The sequence below is a fragment of the Podarcis raffonei genome, chromosome 14 (genome assembly GCF_027172205.1).
Source record: "Podarcis raffonei isolate rPodRaf1 chromosome 14, rPodRaf1.pri, whole genome shotgun sequence".
Lineage (NCBI taxonomy): Eukaryota > Metazoa > Chordata > Lepidosauria > Squamata > Lacertidae > Podarcis > Podarcis raffonei.
Window position 1 is genome coordinate 40,682,159 of NC_070615.1, and position 20,612 is coordinate 40,702,770.

The 20,612-nt window shown below is 44.7% G+C and overlaps 1 protein-coding gene across 2 annotated transcripts; it reads right to left on the bottom strand.

Moving 5' to 3' along the window:
* Positions 1-172: 172 nt before the first annotated feature.
* Positions 173-17,895, bottom strand: LOC128401671 (cytochrome P450 2W1-like). Of its 2 annotated transcripts, XM_053365001.1 has the most exons (10): positions 17,606-17,895; positions 15,813-15,921; positions 13,138-13,300; positions 11,621-11,770; positions 9,182-9,339; positions 7,744-7,917; positions 6,402-6,543; positions 5,595-5,779; positions 3,587-3,728; positions 173-1,406 (listed from the first exon to the last, which is right to left on the bottom strand). In XM_053365001.1, exons 2-10 carry the CDS (start codon positions 15,840-15,842, stop codon positions 1,216-1,218), a joined length of 1,335 nt encoding a protein of 444 aa, XP_053220976.1. In that variant the 5' UTR covers positions 15,843-15,921; positions 17,606-17,895; the 3' UTR covers positions 173-1,215. The 2 variants fall into 2 exon arrangements, with proteins under 2 accessions (XP_053220976.1, XP_053220975.1); XM_053365000.1 differs by lacking the exon at positions 17,606-17,895 and having other exon boundaries at positions 15,813-16,132.
* Between the last annotated feature and the right edge of the window lie 2,717 nt (positions 17,896-20,612).

The window sequence follows — 20,612 nt, forward strand, 5'->3', positions numbered from 1 at the left end:
TTGAATTTTGCCACCTGCCAGAAGGGTTCCTTTTCTACTCATTTTCACTATTGCCACCCTGGTTCGGTTAGGGTAAGCGTGCTGTGTGCTTATGTCCCAGTTCTTTTGCTTCCACAGATGAGGAATCTGATTATCACCCACACTTTCTGAATAGACAAGGTACACAGGCATCTGGGTTACCACCCAAAGAAGTTTACCCTGGCTGAAACCATAGATCATGGTCTGAAAACAAGACGTTGGGAGTACGATAAACCTTTCTTCTCCAAGTGGCTTCTTATAACCGTCATGATCTTTGTTCCTTGTTTTTTCAAAGCATCTTCAGTATTGTTGAGTCTGCTGTGAACCTGCAACCAAGGGGCTGGAATACCTCTCCTTAGTCTATTTTCCATTAATAAATTTTAATGTGACTCTAGATCCAAAATAGGCAGGAAGTATAGTCCTGGGATGGCAAAATATGAGAACAAAATGGACTCAGTAATTGTGGATTTTAGAACCCCAAGTGTAAATTTATTAGCACAAAAGGCTGTGGGAAAGTGCTTGCTGTGACTTAGACTAGCAGCAGGGAGGCAGCAGAGTCTCTGAATTGGGAACTGAGAAAGGGTTTTAGTGTTGAGTACTGCTATTAATTATCCCGCCTCTGGGAAGCAGCATTGATTAAGGGAAACAAAACCTAAGATCTTTTGAATACTCTCCTTTCCCCCCAAAACTAAAAATCCCCAAACATCATGCATCTTTCTCTATAGGGGAGTTCCTCTACTCTCTAATCATTCTGGTTGTGCTTTCCTGCCCTTTACCCAGCTCTACAATATCCTTTTTGAGGTGCAACAATCCTAATTCCACAGAGTATTCCAAGTGTGGGCACACTATAGGTTTGTATAAAGACATGGTGGTACCTATAATTTTATTTTCACAATCCTTTCCGTAATGATCTCCAATATCGAATTCACCCTTTTAGCAAAAGCTTTCTGAAAGTCCAAGTATAGGATGTTTGCTTTCCCACATGCGTAAGCTGTTATGCATATATTTAAAAGTATGACAAGCATGGAAAAAGTCAAGTTTGTTGGGACCAGTTGCATTTGCCTTTCAAGCATACACCCCATGGCAACTCTAGCTTTGCTAAGGTACTGATCCATCAGTTCCTGCTCCACCAAAAGGAATGCCCTACTTGAGTTCCCCCTCATGGTGTGTGGATTATCTCATCGCAATGTCCTCTCTTCACTCCTGGGGAATGGCGCAAGTCAGCTGAGGTTGCGGCCTCAAAGTGAAGGTCGTCTTAGGAACGGTCAAGTCCAAGTCAGTTTCCGTAAGCCCTGGTGGCGGCTGGAAAGTGAATTTCTGCAGCAGTCCCGTGAAGAACAGGAAAAGTTCCATCTTGGCCAAGCTTTCGCCGATGCAATTTCGGCGCCCTGCAAAACCAAAAAGGAATTGGGAGTTGGCTGGTGGCCTTGAAAAGAGCCCTCCTGCCCTTTGCACTTTTCTGAATCACGTGCCGTAGCTTAGAAAATGTACCAAAAGGCACAATTAAAAAGAAGCAGAAATGTGTTCAAAAATGGGTATATTACAATGCCTACAAAAAGATCATTTTAGCAATTGCTTAACAAATTGTTAAGCGTGTAAGGACAAAAGAAGTAATTATAATTTAACAGCTTTCAAGTTACTCTATTTTATCAAAGCAACTAGAAAAAATATATTATGATGGGAAGATCTCACACAGGTGAAGGGAAGCAGTGGGGAGGAGGGGAGGGTTAGGTTGAATTTGGGAAATAATATATGGGACAGCAAAGGATATAATAGATTCTTATAGAAGAGTACTATATTGTAACCAGAACAGAAGTTTAAAAGCGGAAGTAAATGTACTTTTAGTATTTTCATTATTGTAATAGTTATTATTATTTCTTATCAGTAGAAGGCAATGTTAAGACTTCTTTGTTTTGCTGTCTGTATAAATTTGTTTTAAGTCAATAAAATAAAAAAGACAAAAAACAAACAAAAAAATCTAGGGTAAAACGCACGCCTGACTATTTTTGTGGGGAAAATACATTTACAATGCAGTTTTCAAAATCTCATTATGGTGTGGAAACAGGATAGGAAGACCCTTTGTGAATATACATGCAAAATTGGCATTGGCTAGCAATAGAGAGATCCAGTCACCCCTCACCTCGGCCTCATCTGCAATACAGTGGTACCTCGGGTTACATACGCTTCAGGTTACAGACTCCATTAACCCAGAAATAGTGCTTCAGGTTAAGAACTTTGCTTCAGGATGAGAACAGAAATCGTGCTCCAGCAGCGCGGCAGCAGCAGGAGGCCCCATTAGCTAAAGTGGTGCTTCAGATTAAGAACAGTTTCAGGTTAAGAACAGACCTCCGGAACGAATTAAGTACTTAACCCGAGGTACCATTGTATGGGGTTTAAAGGGCTGGCCAGCCTTACAAGGCTGCTGGAAGAATTATAAAAGATACGAACAGTTCACACTTGGAGTTCACACTACAGGGCTGTATAAATACTTTGCCAATAACCACACGCCTTGCTCCCAATGCAAGGGAGTTACTTGTCCAGACCATGAGAGGGGGCTGCAGAGCTGCAGAGAAGGGAGAATTTCTCAAGATGCAGCTCCTGCTCCATCACAACACTGCACAGGGGGAGGCTGATAATTTTTCAACAGATTTAGACGAACGAACCCCTTTAAGTACCCAAGGAGAAGTAATAAGGTATGCTGGAAATGTAAAGAGAAGGATGGAGACTTTTATCATATGTGGTGGACATGCGAGAAAACAAAATGATTTTGGGAAGGGATTTATAATAAACTGGAAAAGATGTTTAAATACACCTTTCCCAAAAAGCCAGAAGCCTTTTTGCTGGGCTCGATGGGAGAGGAAATTGCAAAGTTGGACCAAAGACTATTTATGTATGCAACAACCGCTGCCAGAATGTTATTAGCCCCAAAGTGGAAATTACAGGAGTTACCAATGTTGGAGGAGGGGGAGACAAAAAGGGTGGATTACGTGGAATTGGCAAAACTGACCTGGAGAATCCAAGATCAGGAGGAATCAAAATTCCAAAGAGACTGGAGTAAATTTATAGACTACACAAATAATAACTGTAGAAGTCTGAAGAGACTAGCAGGATTGAAATAAGTCTTAAAATGTGGACTTGACAAAATATGAGGAAACCGCGAGACGCAGATTGGAACAGGAAAACCTGCTGGCGGGAGGGAGAGAAGTCTTTGCTCAGCAGAGTGGTGGAAAAGAAGTTGTGTGAATGTCGAAATTTATTGTTTTTTTCTTTGTTTACGGTGGAAATTTAATAATTTTTTTCCTTTATTTTTTTGGATTTGATATCCTGCTTTATCACTACCCGAAGGAGTCTCAAAGTAGCTAACATTCTCCTTTCCCTTCCTCCCCCACAACAAACACTCTGTGAGGTGAGTGAGGCTGAGAGACTTCAAAGAAGTGTGACTGGCCCAAGGTCACCCAGCAGCTGCATGTGGAGGAGCGGAGATGCGAACCCGGTTCCCCAGATTACGAGTCTACCGCTCTTAACCACTACACCACACTGGCTCTGTATTTGGGGGAAAAATAAATACCTAAGGAGAAAGGCATGAAGGCTTCTTTCTTGACAAACTTCCCATCGGCGTCAAGGAAGTGGTTAGGGTTGAACTCGTGAGGGGTCTCCCAGTGGCTTCGATCCAGGAGCACTGAAGTGAGCGAAGGAATCACCATTGTTCCCTGGATCAGACAGCATGGGGGTGGGGGGAGGTGGTGGAAATTGTAAGCAGGGGTGACAGAAGATCAGGTTTAGAGTCTGAAAATTGCTATCTCGTTTACCAGGACTGCTCCTGCACTGATGCAATAAGGCAATGGAAAATACTTTATCCCTGAAGGGTTTTGTTCATGCTGCATTTTTAAAGGGAACCTACCCAGTTTGCATAGGGACGCGGGTGGCGCTGTGGGTAAAAGCCTCAGCGCCTAGGGCTTGCCGATCGAAAGGTCGGCGGTTCGAATCCCTGCGGCGGGGTGCGCTCCCGCTGCTCGGTCCCAGCGCCTGCCAACCTAGCAGTTCGAAAGCACATCAAAGTGCAAGTAGATAAATAGGGACCGCTTACTGGCGGGAAGGTAAACAGCGTTTCTGTGTGCTGCGCTGGCTCGCCAGATGCAGCTTTGTCACGCTGGCCACGTGACCCGGAAGTGTCTGCGGACAGCGCTGGCCCCTGGCCTCTTGAGTGAGATGGGCGCACAACCCCAGAGTTTGTCAAGACTGGCCCGTACGGGCAGGGGTACCTTTACCTTTACCTTTACCCAGTTTGCAATTTACAAACCAAGGCTGCACACACACGATACATTTAAAGCACACTCACTTCCACTGAAATAATCCTGGGAACTGTAGTCCCTCTCCTCCCGAGCTACTATTCCCAGCTCCCTTAACAAACTTGTTGGTGGCCATCCCTGCCTCCTGGGCAAGCGAGTTTCATAGTTTAACTATATGTTGCATGAAGATGTACTTCCTTTTATCTGTCTTGAATCTTCCAGCTTGAGGATGTAAAGACGGGCAGGCAAACACAAACGTTCACAAACACACTCAGCAGAGAACGGATAAACAGAAGACAGACTGCAGTTTCCCCTTCATAGGCCTTCTGCTAGTCACCTATAGTGCCTTTCTTAGGAGCAGCACCAGATGACAACTTGGGATAGCTCAGTCAGTAGAACGTGAGACTCTTAATATCGATGTCGTGGGTTCGAGCCTTACACTGGGCAAAAGATTTCTGCATTGCAGAAATTGCATAGACAACCCTCGTCCCTCCCAACTCTACGGTTCTCTGATTCTATGAAACGTTACTTGACCAAGGGCTAGCTCCCACATGAATGTTGCCTTCATTTAATAATAATAATAATAAATAAATAAATATTTACACATCACCCATCTGGCTGGGTTTCCCCAGCCACTCTGGGCAGCTCCCAACAGAATATTAAACAGAATAAAACATAAAACATTAAAAACTTCCCTAAAAAGGGGTTGCCTTCAGATGTCTTTTAAAAGTCAGATAGTTATTTATTTCCTTGACATCTGATGGGAGCACGTTCCACAGGGCGTGCGCCACTACTGAGAAGACCCTCTGCCTGGTTCCCTATAACCTCACTTCTCGCAGTGAGGGAAACGCCAGAAGGCCCTCGGTGCCGGACCTCAGTGTCCAGGCTGAACAATTGGGGTGGAGATGCTCCTTCAGGTATACTGGACAGAGGCTGTTTAGGGCTTTAAAGGTCAGCACCAACACTTTGAATTATGCTCGGAAACGTACTGGGAGCCAATGTAAGTCTTTCAGGACCAGTGTTATATGGTCTCAACCCCTGATGAGCTGCATGTGTGAATGGACCCACAAGAAAGCATGTGTTTCATTCACACATACATGTCAGGGTCAGCATGGCATTACATTGCCATCAAGTGAGGAACCTGCAGGTGTGAAGGGAGAACAGAACACAAGACACGCTCAAGAGCAGCTCAGCTGTTAAAATTGACTAGAGTTAACTGAACAATGCTAAAGGGCAATGAAGTATTCTCAGGATGCAAAATCAGGCATGCACCTTTGGAGAAGGTACCTTTGGGAGAAAGTAGCCCCTGAAATGCGTGTCAGCTGATGTGCTGCGTGGGACATGCGGCAAGAGCGTGATGAATCTCTGCACCTCGTGGATCACTGCATTGGTATAGGGCATGTCTTTCCGGTCATCGTATGTGGCCCAGTGGCCTGGTTTCACAACCCGCCCAATCTCCTCTTGAACCTTTTCTGGAACAAAACCGAAGAGCAGGGTGCAATTAAATTCCTTGCGCCTGCAGATACTCCTGGCTTGGATAATTCACTTATCCAAACATGAGGAATTAGTACACACCACAGATTCAGATATCCAAACAGCTGGACTTGTGTGTAGCACTGTAAACAAATAAGCAGCCTTCATAAAAACCTTAATTTGTTGTGCTTTTTCTGATCCACGGGTTTTCCCGTTTTTCTTTTATTCTTTTGGGGTCAAAATTCCTTGGTCAGAAACACATTAGAAATTTCCCCATAGGAATAAGTGGAAATCATCGACTCATTATGCAAACGCTTGCCTAATAAACAATTTCGTGATGACACATTGTGTTTGGATAGTGGGACTTGTGTGTATTGTTTCAGGAAGTGTTTCAGGCTTTAAATGCATACTGACTTGAATTTCTCCTCCCTCCCTAGTTCAGAGAGAGCTATTGCCCTTAGGTTCTAGCTGTGGGCTTCCCAGAGGCATCAGATTGGTTGCTGTGAAAACCAGATGCTGGACCAGATGAGCCTGGGGCCTTATTCAGCCATGGGGCTTCTTTTGCCTATCATCTAGAAGCAGTCGCAGGAGGAGGAGACTGTGAATGAACTGGCCACTCACTTTGAATCTTTGGGTACTTCATCATCAGCAGAATGGCCCATTGCAATGTCGTTGCCGTGGTCTCTGTTCCAGCCATGACAAGATCCAGGATGGAAGCGATGAGGTTGTCATCATTAAAAAGGTTCTCTCGCTTAGTCGTATCCTGAGGAGGTGGTAGAACACATGATTGAAATTGAAGACAAAAATACTCTCACTCTATTTAAGACACAGGTATTGGTGGAAATATATGCCTCTGGCACCCAGTTGCTGAAGAACATAAACAGGGGCAACACATCTTGCTTGTTGACTTGTGACACACAGACTCATCTTGTTGGCCAGGATGCTGGACTAGACAGGCCAGGGGTGAGGGACCTTTTTGGCTCAATGAGCCCAATTCTTAATTGGATCATAGCCTCTCAGGACTCAGCTAAATTAGTAAAGGAAAAGTGTTTTATGCGTGTTATAACACCGTGACACTAGATGGCGCTGTGGAGTTCCGTCTTTTGCCGACATGGTTTCCCACTTTAAGGTTTACAATGCGTTTTCCTGAAATGTTTTTTTGATGTGTCTAGATCCAGCCTCACGCCAAATCCAACAGGTGTGGGGATCGGGGACAAGGATGACAGGTGGTTGGGCGCTTTGAAGTCCCAAAGTTGGGACTTCAGTCTGAAGGCTGCATTCATTTCTGGAGAAACCTTTCGAGGGCCACATTATCTATTTAATATTGCATTATTTGTTACATTTCTATCCCGTCTTTCCTCCAGGTAACTCAGGGTGGCATACACATTTAATCCCCACAACAAGGCTGAAAGGCAGTGACTGGCCCAAGGGCACCCAGTGAGCTTCATGGCTGAGTGGGGATTCAAACTCTGGTCACCCAGCTCCTAGCCCAACGCTCTAACCCAGGCTTCCTCAAACTCGGCCCTCCAGATGTTTGGAGACTACAATTCCCATCATCCCTGACCACTGGTCCTGCTAGCTAGGGATCATGGGAGTTGTAGGCCAAAAACATCTGAAGGGCCGAGTTTGAGGAAGGAAGCCTGCTCTAACCACTAGGCCACACTGGCTCTCATGCCTGTAGTGGATGAGGTCAGAGGCAAAAGCTGGCAGTGCCATGAATGTATTGCTTGTCTTTGTACAGTAGGCTAGTTTGTACACTGACTCTGTTCCATCTTCCAACCAGGCAAAACCACTCAAAGATGGTGCATAATGGTGAAAACTGTGAGGTGGTCCTAGGAGGAGGTGTAGCCTGGTGAGAGTGCCAAGGGCCAGACAGAAGGATGCATTTGGCCCCTGGGTTTGAGATTCCCAACCCCTGCAGTAGGGTACTTCTGAGGTCCTGAAACCTGAATCAGCAAAATACCTCTCGTTGCTTGAAGACCAATGCATCTGTGTAGCTTTTGAGGCTGTTGGCGTTGATGTCTTGCTTGCTTGTCTTGATGTATTCCCTTATAATAATACGGACGTCTTCGATCCTCTTCAGTAGAATTTTGTGAGCGTTGAAAAGAAATCCAAGGAAGGGGTAGAAATTAAACAGCTAGTCAGGAGGAAATTAAGGGGGAGGGAGGTGAAATAAATGTTAGTTACCTTGAAAAGTAATGTAGACAAAAGTCATTCACCAGGGTTGTGCTTGGGGAAAGGATTGTCCAAGGAAATAGGTATTCCCGCGACTGTCTTACCCCTCCCCAGAGTCTTCAGGAAGAAGGATTGACCCTGAGTTGGGATGTCGGAGAATTCCAATAAAAATTGAAACAGAAGCAGAAATGGTTGATGTCTGCTTATCCAACCCACGCATGAAATGGAGATCAATCCAGTGAATACCAATTGGTCTTTGCTGTTGTTGCTATTTTCAGTCTGCAAAGGGTATGTAATTGATGACGGTCACTCTGCAACCCCGCTCGATTTAAATTGTGTTTCCTCAGCATCAAAATAAATGGCCTTTGCATTGAAACGAATGGTATAGGGGGAAATGTCATCAATTAGCTTAAATTCGTAACTAACACCACACAGAGAAAATTTATGTCAGTTGTATATGCTGGTCTGTGACTGCAATGAAGTTGTGTGTGTGTGTGTATGTCAGTTGTGTTAAACAGTAGACAGCGAGATTAATAAAATAGTATTTGGTGGGAACTGAACTGCAGCGGAATGGAAACAGCGCTGTTTGTGACGAAAAGAGGTCAGAGCCCCCTGGAGTACAATGAGAATTAACCCAGACTGGGATTATAATAGTCTTGGATTCCCCTCTCTTGGATCAGGTATCTATAGGCCAAAGCGAATGCATGTTGCATTCTGATTTTGCATGGATTTTCTATTAACCAACTTTGTAACCCAGGAAGCAGTTGAGAGGAAATCTAATCTCTCTCACACAAAAACTGAAAGCTGCCACAGGAGTGATTTAAATGTATGATGTAGATGGGACCTAAAATTGTGTGAATGTGTCTTACATGCTAAAGAGAATCTTACATGCTAAAGAGAACCAACATGGTATAGTGGCTAGCAAATTGGACTTAGAACAGGGGGAAACTGAGTATTAGACTATGGTCACATCTGCATCATGTATTTAAGGCACTGTGACACCATTTTAAGGGTGCAGGTAACTGTGAGATCAGCTCCCTTAGCAAACTACAGCTCCCAGGGGAAATTTCACTCTTCCTTCATGTAATAAATAAACCCATCATTTTTACTTTCTATTGAATGGGGAAGACAAATCCTGGACCCTCAGCTCAGCACATCTAGTTTGGAATTCCTTCCAGTTTATTACCCCATAAGTGTATGAAGTAGCCGCTACAAAGTTTTCTTACATGCAAGAATGGAGATCCAAGAAGGCACATCACTTCGTCTATGAGTCTTAGCAGAGTGGTGAATACTGGATCTTTGTAGTCGAACCTCTCTCCAAACAGCAGAGCGAAAGTAATGTTGGTTGGGGCAGTGTTAAAGGTTCTGAGAACGAAAGGTTCACCTAAATGGATGAAACCGAGAATAAAACAGGGACAAATCCTGGTGGAAGCCAGGAGTTGAAACCTTATTGTTCGCAACAATAAATGAAGATCAGTAGCTAGAGATTCGGAAGTGGAACAGGGGCCACTTGCCAAGTCAATCACAGAATCATAGAAGTCAATAGGTAAGAAAAGTTCATGGAGGGAGGGAGTGATAACTGTGGGGTCCACAATTTCTCCAGTATGGTTTTCCTATAAAACCAGTTGCTCACTCTGCACATAAGTGCAACTGTGTTTCTGTACCATTACCAGGGAAATTATAGAGTTAGAAGTGATAAAGAACCCAACTAGTTCAACGATCCTTCCCACAAAATGACCCAGTTTTTGATAATATTTCCATTCCACCTTAGGGAGCAGATGTGTGGAACTGTTGCATGTCACATGTCTGTTTACATTCCAGCACAGCTTGCTGGGAACTTCCATTGTGTATAGCTTTTGATTTTCCGGCTCTCTCTGAGAAGATGAGAGAGAGAGATGACATGTTTCTTTGTCCTGATTTATGATTAATAAATCTGTAGTTGTAGTATGCTTCCACAAGCGTCACACTTATTCTATGTGTGCAGTTCGCTCTGCTGATAGTGTGTCCTGCCTTGAAAGCCCGGGTCGCTGATTTATGTTGGAGCAGAGACCGATGGTCTTCGCAGTGGGAAGACTGGAAGGAGACAGCCCAGCTGGGGCTAGCCAGCTGGCCTCCTGGCCCTCTGCATGTCAACAGTTTCCCCAATATCACCACCTCCTGTCTTGGATCAATGCCAGTGGTTCAAAATATCCATCAGTAGCTGCAGGGTGTGAAATGGTAAGCTGGGCACAGCTTGGTGTGTTAATGCTCATGCCCATGTGCGCTAGGGACACCCACGCCTTGGAGACTTGGGACAATCTGTTCATTGAGTATTTATCCTCACTTGTTTGCAAGAAGATCGCACAACGTTGGCTATTTTGAGCAGTCACTCTGACTTGGAATCATAGAATTGTAGAGCTGGGAGGGACCTTGAGGGTCATCAAGTCCAAGGTCCAAGGAAGGATTCTCAACTATATCATACATGACAGGTGGCCATCCAACCTCTGCTTAAATCCCCACAAGGAAGGAGTGTCCACCATCTCTTGTCTGTCCCACTGTCAAACAGTCCTTACTGTCAGAAAGTTCTTCCTAATGTTTAGTCAGAATCTCCTTTCTTGTAACTTGAAGCCATTGATTGGGTCCTAGTCACTGGAGCAGGATAAGCAAGCATGTTCCATCTTCCATGTGACAGCCTTTATTTGAAGATGGCTATCATATCTCCTCTTAATCGTCTCTTTAGCAGGCCAAATCTAGACAGCATCTTTAAAAAGCAGAGGCATCACCTTGCTGACAAAGGTCCATATAGTAAAAGCTATGGTTTTCCCAGTAGTGATGTATGGAAGTGAGATCTGGACCATAAAGAGGGCTGATCGCCGAAGAATTGATGCTTTTGAATTATGGTGCTGGAGGAGACTCTTGAGAGTCCCATGGACTACAAGAAGAACAAACCTCTCCATTCTGAAGGAAATCAGCCTGAGTGCTCACTGGAAGGACAGATCCTGAAGCTGAGGCTCCAATACTTTGGCCACCTCATGAGAAGAGAAGACTCCCTGGAAAAGACCCTGATGCTGGGAAAGATGGAGGGCACAAGGAGAAGGGGACGACAGAGGGCGAGATGGTTGGACAGTGTTCTCAAAGCTACCAGCATGAGTTTGACCAAACTGCGGGAGGCAGTGGAAGACAGGAGTGCCTGGCATGCTCTGGTCCAGGGGGTCATGAAGAGTCGGACACGACTAAATGACTAAACAACAACAATCATATCTCCTCTTAATCTTCTCTTTACCAGATCAAACATACCCAATTACCCCATAACCCTTGGTTTCCAGACCCTTTATCATCTTCATTGCCGTCCTTTGCACATGTTCCAGGTTTTCAATATCCTTCTTAAATTGTGGTGATCAGAAATGGACACAGGACTCCAGTATAGGTCTGACCAAGACAGAATAGAGTGGGACTAAGACTTTCCTGATTGTGGCACTATACTTCTGTTGATGCAGCACAGAATACCATTAGCTTTTCCCCCCTTTTCTTTTTTGCTGCTACATCACACTGTGGACTCATGCTAAGCTTGTAGTCTGCTAAGACCCACAGATCCCTTTTACATGCACTACTGGCAAGCCAGGTGTCCCCCATCTTATATCCGTGCAGCTGGTTCTGCCCTAACCTCCTAAATTTTCCAAACTCACCTTCAAAGGATTTAATGTCCTCTACAAGGAAACCAAGTTCTTCATTAATCTGCTGCTCTATGAGCTTCTTCCCCACGCCAAGATTGCGCATGCTGGCCATGGTGAATCTTCGGGTAGTCCTCCACAGCTCTCCGGTGGAAAAAAACACCCCTGTTGGGGTAGACATAAGACTTGGTCTCGCTCATTTGAATTAGGGAAGAGTTCTGTGAATCCCTTTTTTTATTTAAAGATACATCAGACTTGTTATATATATATATATATATATATATATATATATATATATATATATATGTCACCAGAACCACTGTTCTTCTCATCTTCCCCATTCCCCTGTCAGGGACTGGGCAGAGGAGGAGTGGTGGAGACCACCTTCCCAGCCTGACCCTTCCAGAGAAGAAGACGACAGTTCAGAATTACAACAGAGGTTTGAGGGAGGTCACAGCTCAGAGGAAGATGAAGGGGGAAGCTGGGAAATAATGGGAGAGGAGCAGCTGGCTGACACATTATCACTAGAAAGGATTCCAGACCCACCATCTCCCAGAACCTGACGAGCCTTAAAAGTAGGAGAGCAAAGAGCTTGAAGACAGATGGCCCTAAGTGGCAACTGTGGAGGGGGTGCTACTATTGGCGAATGAGGAGGTGGGAGAGAAGGGGGGGGGAGTGGAGAATCACTTGGGACAACGCCCTTATTCTGAGAGGCTGCATTCCCAAGCCTCTCTCTGTAAAAGTTGAATAGGTGGTAAGGCCTTTTTCTTGTCTTATCTGTTCCTGTCAACCTGCCGTGGGGGTTGGTTCCTCTGCAACCTGACATTCCCAAACCCTGAGTTCCCCCAGCAGTTCCAAGCATCCTGACATCAAAGCCCCCCTCCTTCTCACAAGCTGCTGATTGCCTTACAAAAGCATGCCAAAACTTTATAAGGGACTTGCAGAAAAGCAGGAATTAAGGCACTTGTGTTTAGTCAATGTCTGGAGGCGGAGTCAGGAATGAAAAAAAACACTACTGTCAGCAAAGTTAACTCTTTAGTCAAAGAAACCAAAACAGCACAGGCCTAGTGACCACAGCAACTCTTGCCCCAATGAAGCAGTTGTAAGGACTGAAGGTCCCTGCCTTCCCACCGCTCTCTAAGGTTCCTTCCCCAGCAGCCTAAGGCTCATTCGTCTTGTCCCTCTTTCCTCCACCCTCTTCATTTCTCTGCGTGTTCTGGGACACTGGAGGAGAGGGGAGCCGGTCACAGCAGGAGGGGGAGATTCCCTGGCTTCTTCAGCAGCCTGACTCATCTCCCACCCTCCTCTCCTGCCTCTGAGTCTGGACTGCTCTCTGCCACAGCCTCTTCCTGCTCACTAAACCCTGTTGCCATTTCTGACACCTCCTCCTCCCATTCTGCTCCCTCTTTCCCCTCATTGTCATCCCATCAACAATCCTCTGGCTCTGAATCTTTGGGGGTTTCCTTGGGGGTTCCCCAGCTGGTGCTTCCCCCCATTCCTCTGTATCCAGCCAGTCCATGACAGTCCGTTACCATTTCCACGCTGAATCTCTTCAAATATTGGGATTGGCGGCCTGTCCACAAAGTCCTCCGTAAAGGTCACAAGGGCATCTCTTACAGCTTCATAGCCAGTCAGCACTACTACTTTTTGGAATCCAAAATGGAGGGTGAACACCGGGCCATATTTCTCAGCAAGCTGAAAGGTAAGCAGGGGTTATAACAAAGTACCTTCAAATGGTCTTGTTGCGGCCCTTTAATATACAGGCGTGCGGTGCGGAGATAGAGCGAGGGACTATCTGGGGGAGGGACAGTGCAGCGGCCGCCCAGCGCAGCGCTGAGCGTGGGAGAGAACCACACCAGACCAGACCAGGCAGCAGCAAGAAGCTGGCAGCGGCGGCAGGTGACACAGGCCAGAGAGATCTATATGGGGGACCTGCCCTGGCCTGCATGTTGTAATGCATGTTTGCACTCAATAAAGTGTTTGAAAATAAACTTGTATTTAGATGCATTTTACTTTAATTACATCAGTATTTTCATAGCAAACAATACATGTGCTTAGGGGGTAAGGGTTTCTTTAACTAATCTAGTGGAAGAGACTCGAATGCTAAAATCCACGGGTTAGGGGGCGCAAATTACTTGCCTTGCCCCGGGTGCTGACAACCCACGCTACACCACTGCAAATCCCCACACCTTAACAGAGGCAAATGAGAATGACTTGAATAACATCATCCGCTCCTCCCTCCCTGAAGATGGATCTTATTTCAGGGTATCTGAAGTGTTCTTAGAGATCTGGATAAAACAGGCTGCATGGCAGCCTATTGGAGTGGAAGGCAGTTGAGAACTCAGCTTCTGATGAATAGCTATTTGTTATGTACTAAGCTTGGATCCTAGAACAATAGGCAAGTAGGATCCTAGAATGCAACAACTGATTGGCCTGCAGGAAAAGACCAATCAGGCTCCAGGAGGAAGTTAATCAGCCAATCAGACGACACTCATTGTGTAAATAATGTATATAAAAGCCAGAGGTTTGGGGGGCAATTCAAGCACTGTTTTACAAGGTGCAATAAAGAGCATGAAATCACTACAGAACTCCGAGTATATTTCACTGTTCTTTGACATTTACATATTTGGAGGAGACTTTGTGCCCAGGAAGGATGGACTGAATAACCAATTGCTCTGCCTTCTCATTGGGGACCAGAGAGTCTTGTCAGTTTCAGTTTCTCTTAGTTTCACATTTTTCTGATCTTCAGTTCTTCACATTTCCATATTACTTTGCAATTTTTTTAAAAAGTCCTCAAGAAAACTTATCAGCATTTTAGTACAAATAAGACAGTGCTACTTTGGTTGTCAAACTTAATCCGTTCCGGGAGTCCGTTTGACTTCTGGAACTGTTCAAAAACCAAGGCGCGACTTCCAGTTGGCTGCAGGAGCTTCCTGCACTCAATCAGAAGTCGTGGAAGCCGCGTTGGACGTTTGGCTTCCAAAGAACATTTGAAGACCGGAACACAGACTTCCGGGTTTTCGGCATTCGGGAGCCAAAACGTACGAGTACCAAGGCGTTCGAGAACCAAGGTATGTACATTCTTGAATGCTTAAGTGCCCAGACATGACTTAATGCAGGTATAAACAGGAAGCTCTGCTGGACCCCTGGCAACTACAAATTATTTGATTGGTAAAGTCCACTGCAAAATCTGGAGAACTGCAAATTTTGAAGAGTGGCTGTGTTTTGGCTCTCATACTCTTTTGGAAAATGCCAGTTATGTAAGTTTGCCTTTAAATGCAAACTCCCCCCCCCATCCCTATTCAAAAAAGATTATCTAAACAAACACTTTACCTCTTTAGAGCCAAATGCATGTTACATAATTGTACCGTGAGTTCTCTTTACATCTGTTGTTTGCTAAAGCAGGGGATGGGAGCTGTCAAATTAATATATAAAGCCCCCACAGTTACAGCAAATTTAATTGATTATTGAATAGGAGCCGGTGGAAGTAATGCAGGAAGACACATTTCAAAGTGCACAACTGCAACCCACTCCTCTAGAGTAATTCCACAAAAGTAAAAAATAAATAAAATGGATGAAATACGTAGAGAATATGCACATAAAGAGATAACAACTGTGTTAAACTCGAACCAACATGTGATTGCTTTCGTGTTTTTCCTGCAGCACAGCATTATCTTACTCAACTGATTTAAAACAAATATATGCCAGAAATATAAATCTTTACTAGGGATGGGCAAATCTGTCAATTTGCAGTTCTCTCAGTCTCTCAGTTTCCCAATTTCAAATTCAGTTCTGCGCATTTCTGTAGCAATTTGCGACTTAAAAAAGATCCTTACACAAATTCAGCAGCATTTTAGTAAAAAATTCTCCTAATAAACATGTTTTTTTGTATGCAGTTTTGACAGATATACGTATTTTTGCAAGCGATTCAGCCAAATACAATACTTTCCTTTATGTTTTCAGTAATATATGCATGCATAGGTACATTTTACCCTAACAGTAGCTTAGTTAGAGAACTGCGTTGCAAAAAATAAAAAAGTAGAAAAGTGTGGATTTCAGTTCGCGCATTCTTTTGGAATGTGTGGATTTGGTTAAGTTCGCCTCTGAATGGGAACCAAATCAGACTTCTCCCTCTTCCCTAATCCTTTCTTGAATTTGCACAAAGGGACCAAAAGCACAACTTATGTGAAGCGATTTTATTCCCTACCTTCAATATGGATTTGTCCTGCCTTTTCATATCCAGCAGATGTAGGTTGCCAATGATTGGGAGAGGTGTCGGACCAGGCGGGAATTTAAAATTCGGTTTTCCGAAGCTCCTTGGAAAATAGAGCGATGCCAAGAAGAAGACCAGGCACAGCAGACAGATGCACGCAGGAGAAGAGAGGAGGAAATTTAACAGAGGCATTTTTTATTTTTTAAAAAAGTTGTTTCTCCAGGAAGAATGGGAGAAAATATTCAGTTGCCCCGATCTGTCCACTGGTTCTGAGCTTTATATTTCTGCTTTGCAATTACCACACACACACACACACACCAAAAAAAAAAAGATCTAGCAGAGCTTGTGTAAATGCAGTAACCCCACCCTTTTTAAACACTTCTGGAGAATGTGGTCTAAGCAGTTTCTGATTGGAAAGAAAGAAGTCGGTTTTGAGTTACGGGCCCTGCCTGTGGGTATAGGATTAGATACAAACATTGTATGGCACCATGGGGCTTCACACACCCTTCTAGCCTTCTGGGTGTGTGACTTAGGGCCAAACTGCTGGACCACCCTCATTTCCTTTTAATCCGAATTGCGGCAGGAATTGGGGGCTACCAGCTTCTTCAGAGCAAGTGGGGCAAGGAAGGAGGTTCACAGAGTGAACCCTGAATCTGGTGTGGGTGACTGCTTGGCCACCATCACAAAGAACGCATGGGTTTGCATGAAGTGTGCACAGGCTGATTTGTAAGTGGATGTACAGTGGTACCTCGAGTTAAGTACTTAATTCGTTCCGGAGGTCCGTTCTTAACCTGAAACTGTTCTTAGCCGGAGGTACCACTTTAGCTAATGGGGCCTCCTGCCGCCGCTGCACGATTTCTGTTATCATCCTGAAGCAAAGTTCTTAACCCAAGGTACTATTTCTGGGTTAGCGGAGTCTGTAACCTGAAGCGTCTGTAACCCAAGGTACCACTGTATGTAGGGATGGACTACAACTCCCATCAGCACGCTGCCTGGGGCTGATGGGAGTTGTAGTCCAAAACTTCCAGAGGGCATGGTTGCCCGAGAGCAACCTTTCCTTCGGTGATGGCTTCTTGCCTCCCACCGATCCTCAGCTTTTCACCTCTGTGATGAACCAGAGAACCTCCACAGGGCAGCCGCAACATGTCGCCTGTCACTTAATTTCATTGTATCCAAATAGCAAACTTGGCACCACCCTTGGGGGGGGGGAATAGAGGATCTCACCAGGCTCAGTGGAACCCCCAAGGTTTGCAGAAATGCAACGAAAGCTTTGTGATCAGGGCCAACCCCTAAAGTGGGGGAGAACACCAAAAACAGCTCTGCGGGGAGACTGAGCATGCTTAGTGTTCACAGAATGCTGATTTACTGAGGGTGGGGTGGCTTTTTATTATTTTGGGAGGGAGGGAGGGGGAGTTGGAAAACCAGAGGAGAGAGGAACGCAATGGAATATTCTGGGAGATGGCTTAGCTGGCTGGCTGGGATCCTGAACACGTGCAACCTCTTACTTCTTGTCAAGCAACGGAGGGGAACACAACTTGGGACTTGGGCAAGAAGAAGCAGAATGAAGTTACTCAGCTCCATGCCCCGGGCGATTTCAGAACAGCCAAACATGTTTAATTGCTAATGATCACGTTTCAGTTCTTCTTATTTAACTTTTCCATTTGATTTCTTAATAAGTACGTCATGCCCTGCTGATCTGTCTCTGCAGTTGGCACTTCAGCCAGGTATGTTGCAATTATTATTAATTTTTGCCATGCTTGACTTGGAAGGTTTCATCAAGCATTTACCGTAAGTGAGGCAGATGGATGGCCTTCTATCTCCCGCATAGGCAGTTCCCTGAAGAATGCAGACAGACCAAATTCCTGGCATTTTCATGACCCTTGTAAGCCTGGAACGCATAGAGCTGGCTGTGATGGTCATGGAAAACACTGTGTCCCCCTAAAAAAAAAAGTGCTGTGAAGGTTAAATCCCACTTTTACAGGAACGCAAAAGGAGAAAGGGAAGGTTACAAAGGTTGCTTCCATGTGACCTCATAACTGAGCATGCATCCTGATTTGCTTACGCCAAATTTGCAAGGAAGTTGGACGACATTCATTCTGATTTGTTTGCAGGGAGGTGAGATGAAGTTGCATCAAGCAAATGCTATCCCACACTTTCCACTCCGTTTTTCTATATTCCCCACCCAACCCAAAAGAAGGTCTGGTTTTGGAGGTGGAAGCGAGTTTGTTGCACAAGAGTTCTAAATCAAGCTGAATGGTTCAACCTGAATTTGCTGGCTGCATGATTGAATCCCACAGGGAAATGGAGCAAAATAAAGTACAAAGGTTTGTACTTTATTTTGACTGGGGGCAGTCTAAAAATCTGCAGGGCTGCGAATTTCTTTTCCCTCCCTCCCTCTCTTTTAAAAAAGAGCTTTGGGGTTCAGGTCTGCCTTTTCTCCTTAGCTCAGTAGGAGAGAATCTGCTTTGCATGCAGAAGGTCTCAGGTTCAACTCCTGTCGGGGTTTGGAAAGGCTCCTTGCTTAAAACTCCAGGAGAGTCGCTGCCAGTCGGTGTAGACAATACTGAGCTAGATAGCTTTCGGACAGTAATGATCAAATTACTTTAATAGTGGCTGAATTCTTGAGTGCTGTCCATGTAGAAAGACTGGGCCATTATAAAGAGATTTAGTAGCTGTATTGTATGATTTATGCAAATTGATTTTCTCTGGAGTTAAAGATCTGACTGGGACAAACTTTGTTATGTTGAGCTTGTATTTTGCACAATTTGTATACGGTGTTTGTTTGATAATGTGTGGTTTGCTATGCCTAATAAAGGAAATTTGATTGATTGATTACTGAGCTAGATGGGCAAATGCTCCTGCTCAGCATAAGACACCTTCCTGTGTCCCTGTGCTCCAATGACCTGAAACCCTGCAAAGGAATCTTTCTCAAAAAGCCAGTGGCAGCCAGCTCTGCAAGGGAAGTTGGTAATAAGTGGCAGGCGCATTGGCTGAATTCAGGGGCGTTGTTAGGGAGTAACCCCAGAGACCGGAGACCTGGCTTTTTTGAGTCGAGCCTCAGAGAGCCTACTCATTTCTCTCCCCTTTGTTAAAACAACAACAGCCACATTAAATTATAAACAGACATATAAATTAGCAGTCATCGTACGCAGTCATTCACATGACATTAAAACTTGGGAAATTATTTTGCAGTACAAATTCAGCTCACATCCACGGGATATACTTCAATCTAAAGCGTTCAGATAATTTCTTCATTATTTCTGCAACGGAGACAGAAAGGACACGTACATGTATTCAGTGCTTTTTCCCCCCTTAAAAAATGTTTCGGGGTACTCTCATTTTGACTTAAGGAAACCACCATTTTATAGTTCAAATCGGGAAAAATAAATACAGTAAATGGACAAAAGTCGTCCCCCCCCATGAAAAAAAATACTGCATGTATTTGTCTTAGAAGACCACCTTTGTGTTGGGTCATTGTTTTTGGAATTTTCAATAAAGTTTATAAAAAAATAAAACAAAACAAAATAACCTTTACAAATTTTGTAGGGCTATCAAAAGTCTTCAATTTTCATTCCGACTCACATCCATCGCACGCAGGACTGTTTCCATTCTGCTGCAGTTCACATTTTGCCCAAACTACATTACTCCCCTCGCTGTCTGCTGGTGTGGAATTTTACATAACTGATAACGTTATCACGACATCATTCCGCACCATTCATTTCAATGTAAAGGAAACACAGTGTGAATGGGTTGGAAACAATAAAATCAATTATGTTCTGTTTGCAGACTGAAAGCAACAACTGGAAATTGCAGAAGGGGTCCTGGGGCCCTCGGCTCCAGTATTTGAAGGCTATGGAGAGGAGACAGCATGATTTAGCTAAAACAGGGGTAGGCAACCTAAGGCCCGTGGGCTGTATGCGGCCCAATCACCTTCTCAATCCAGCCTATGGACAGTCCGGGAATCAGTGTTTTTTTACATGAGTGGAATGAGCCAGTGTGGTGTAGTGGTTAAGAGCGGTAGACTCGTAATCTGGTGAACCGGGTTCAATTCCCTGCTCCTCCACATGCAGCTGCTGGGTGACCTTGGGCCAGTCACACTTCTCTGAAGTCTCTCAGCCCCACTCGCCTCACAGAGTGTTTGTTGTGGGGGAGGAAGGGAAAGGAGAATGTTAACCGCTTTGAGACTCCTTCGGTAGTGATCCAAACTCTTCTTCTTCTTTATAAAATCTTAAATAAAATGCATCTCTGGGTTATTTATGGGGCCTGCCTGGTGTTTTTACATGAGTAGAATGTGTGCTTTTATTTAAAATGCATCTCTGGGTTATTTGTGGGGCATAGGAATCCGTTCATTCCCCCCCTCCAAAATATAGTCTGGCCCACCACATGGTCTGAAGGACGGTGGTCCAGCCCACGGCTGAAAAAGGTTGCTGACCCCTGAGCTAAAATCAGGAATCAGAAGGTCTTTGCTTTTCATTTGATGGAACAGCAAGGGCCATATCGTCTATCAAGTGCCTGACCAAAAACTGTGTATAGGGAGCTGCCTTAAGGAGCTGAGCCAAACCAGAGTTTCATCTCTCTCAGTCCTGCCTGCACTGACAGTAGCTCTCCGTGGTGACAGACTCAAGTTCTTCCCCTTGGGAAGAACTTTGAGATGGCAGAGACTGAACCTAAAACCATCTCCAAGTGTGAAACAGAGGCTCTGGCACTGAACCATGGCCCTTTCCCACACTGCACAGAGAAGGGAGGAAGAATGAGGGACTGGGGGGTGTTAATGCCAAAGTCAAAACCAGGAGA

What these genes read in the sequence shown, in the direction of transcription:
- LOC128401671 (XM_053365000.1), bottom strand. Translation starts at nt 16,010, where the DNA reads ATGCCTCTGTTAAATTTCCTCCTCTCTTCTCCTGCGTGCATCTGTCTG. An exon ending in GGACATTAAATCCTTTGAAG is followed by an intron (nt 9,340 to 11,620) that starts GTGAGTTTGGAA and finishes TCATCCATTTAG; the next exon opens with GTGAACCTTTCGTTCTCAGA. An exon ending in GGGGCTACTTTCTCCCAAAG is followed by an intron (nt 3,729 to 5,594) that starts GTACCTTCTCCA and finishes TGTCTGATCCAG; the next exon opens with GGAACAATGGTGATTCCTTC.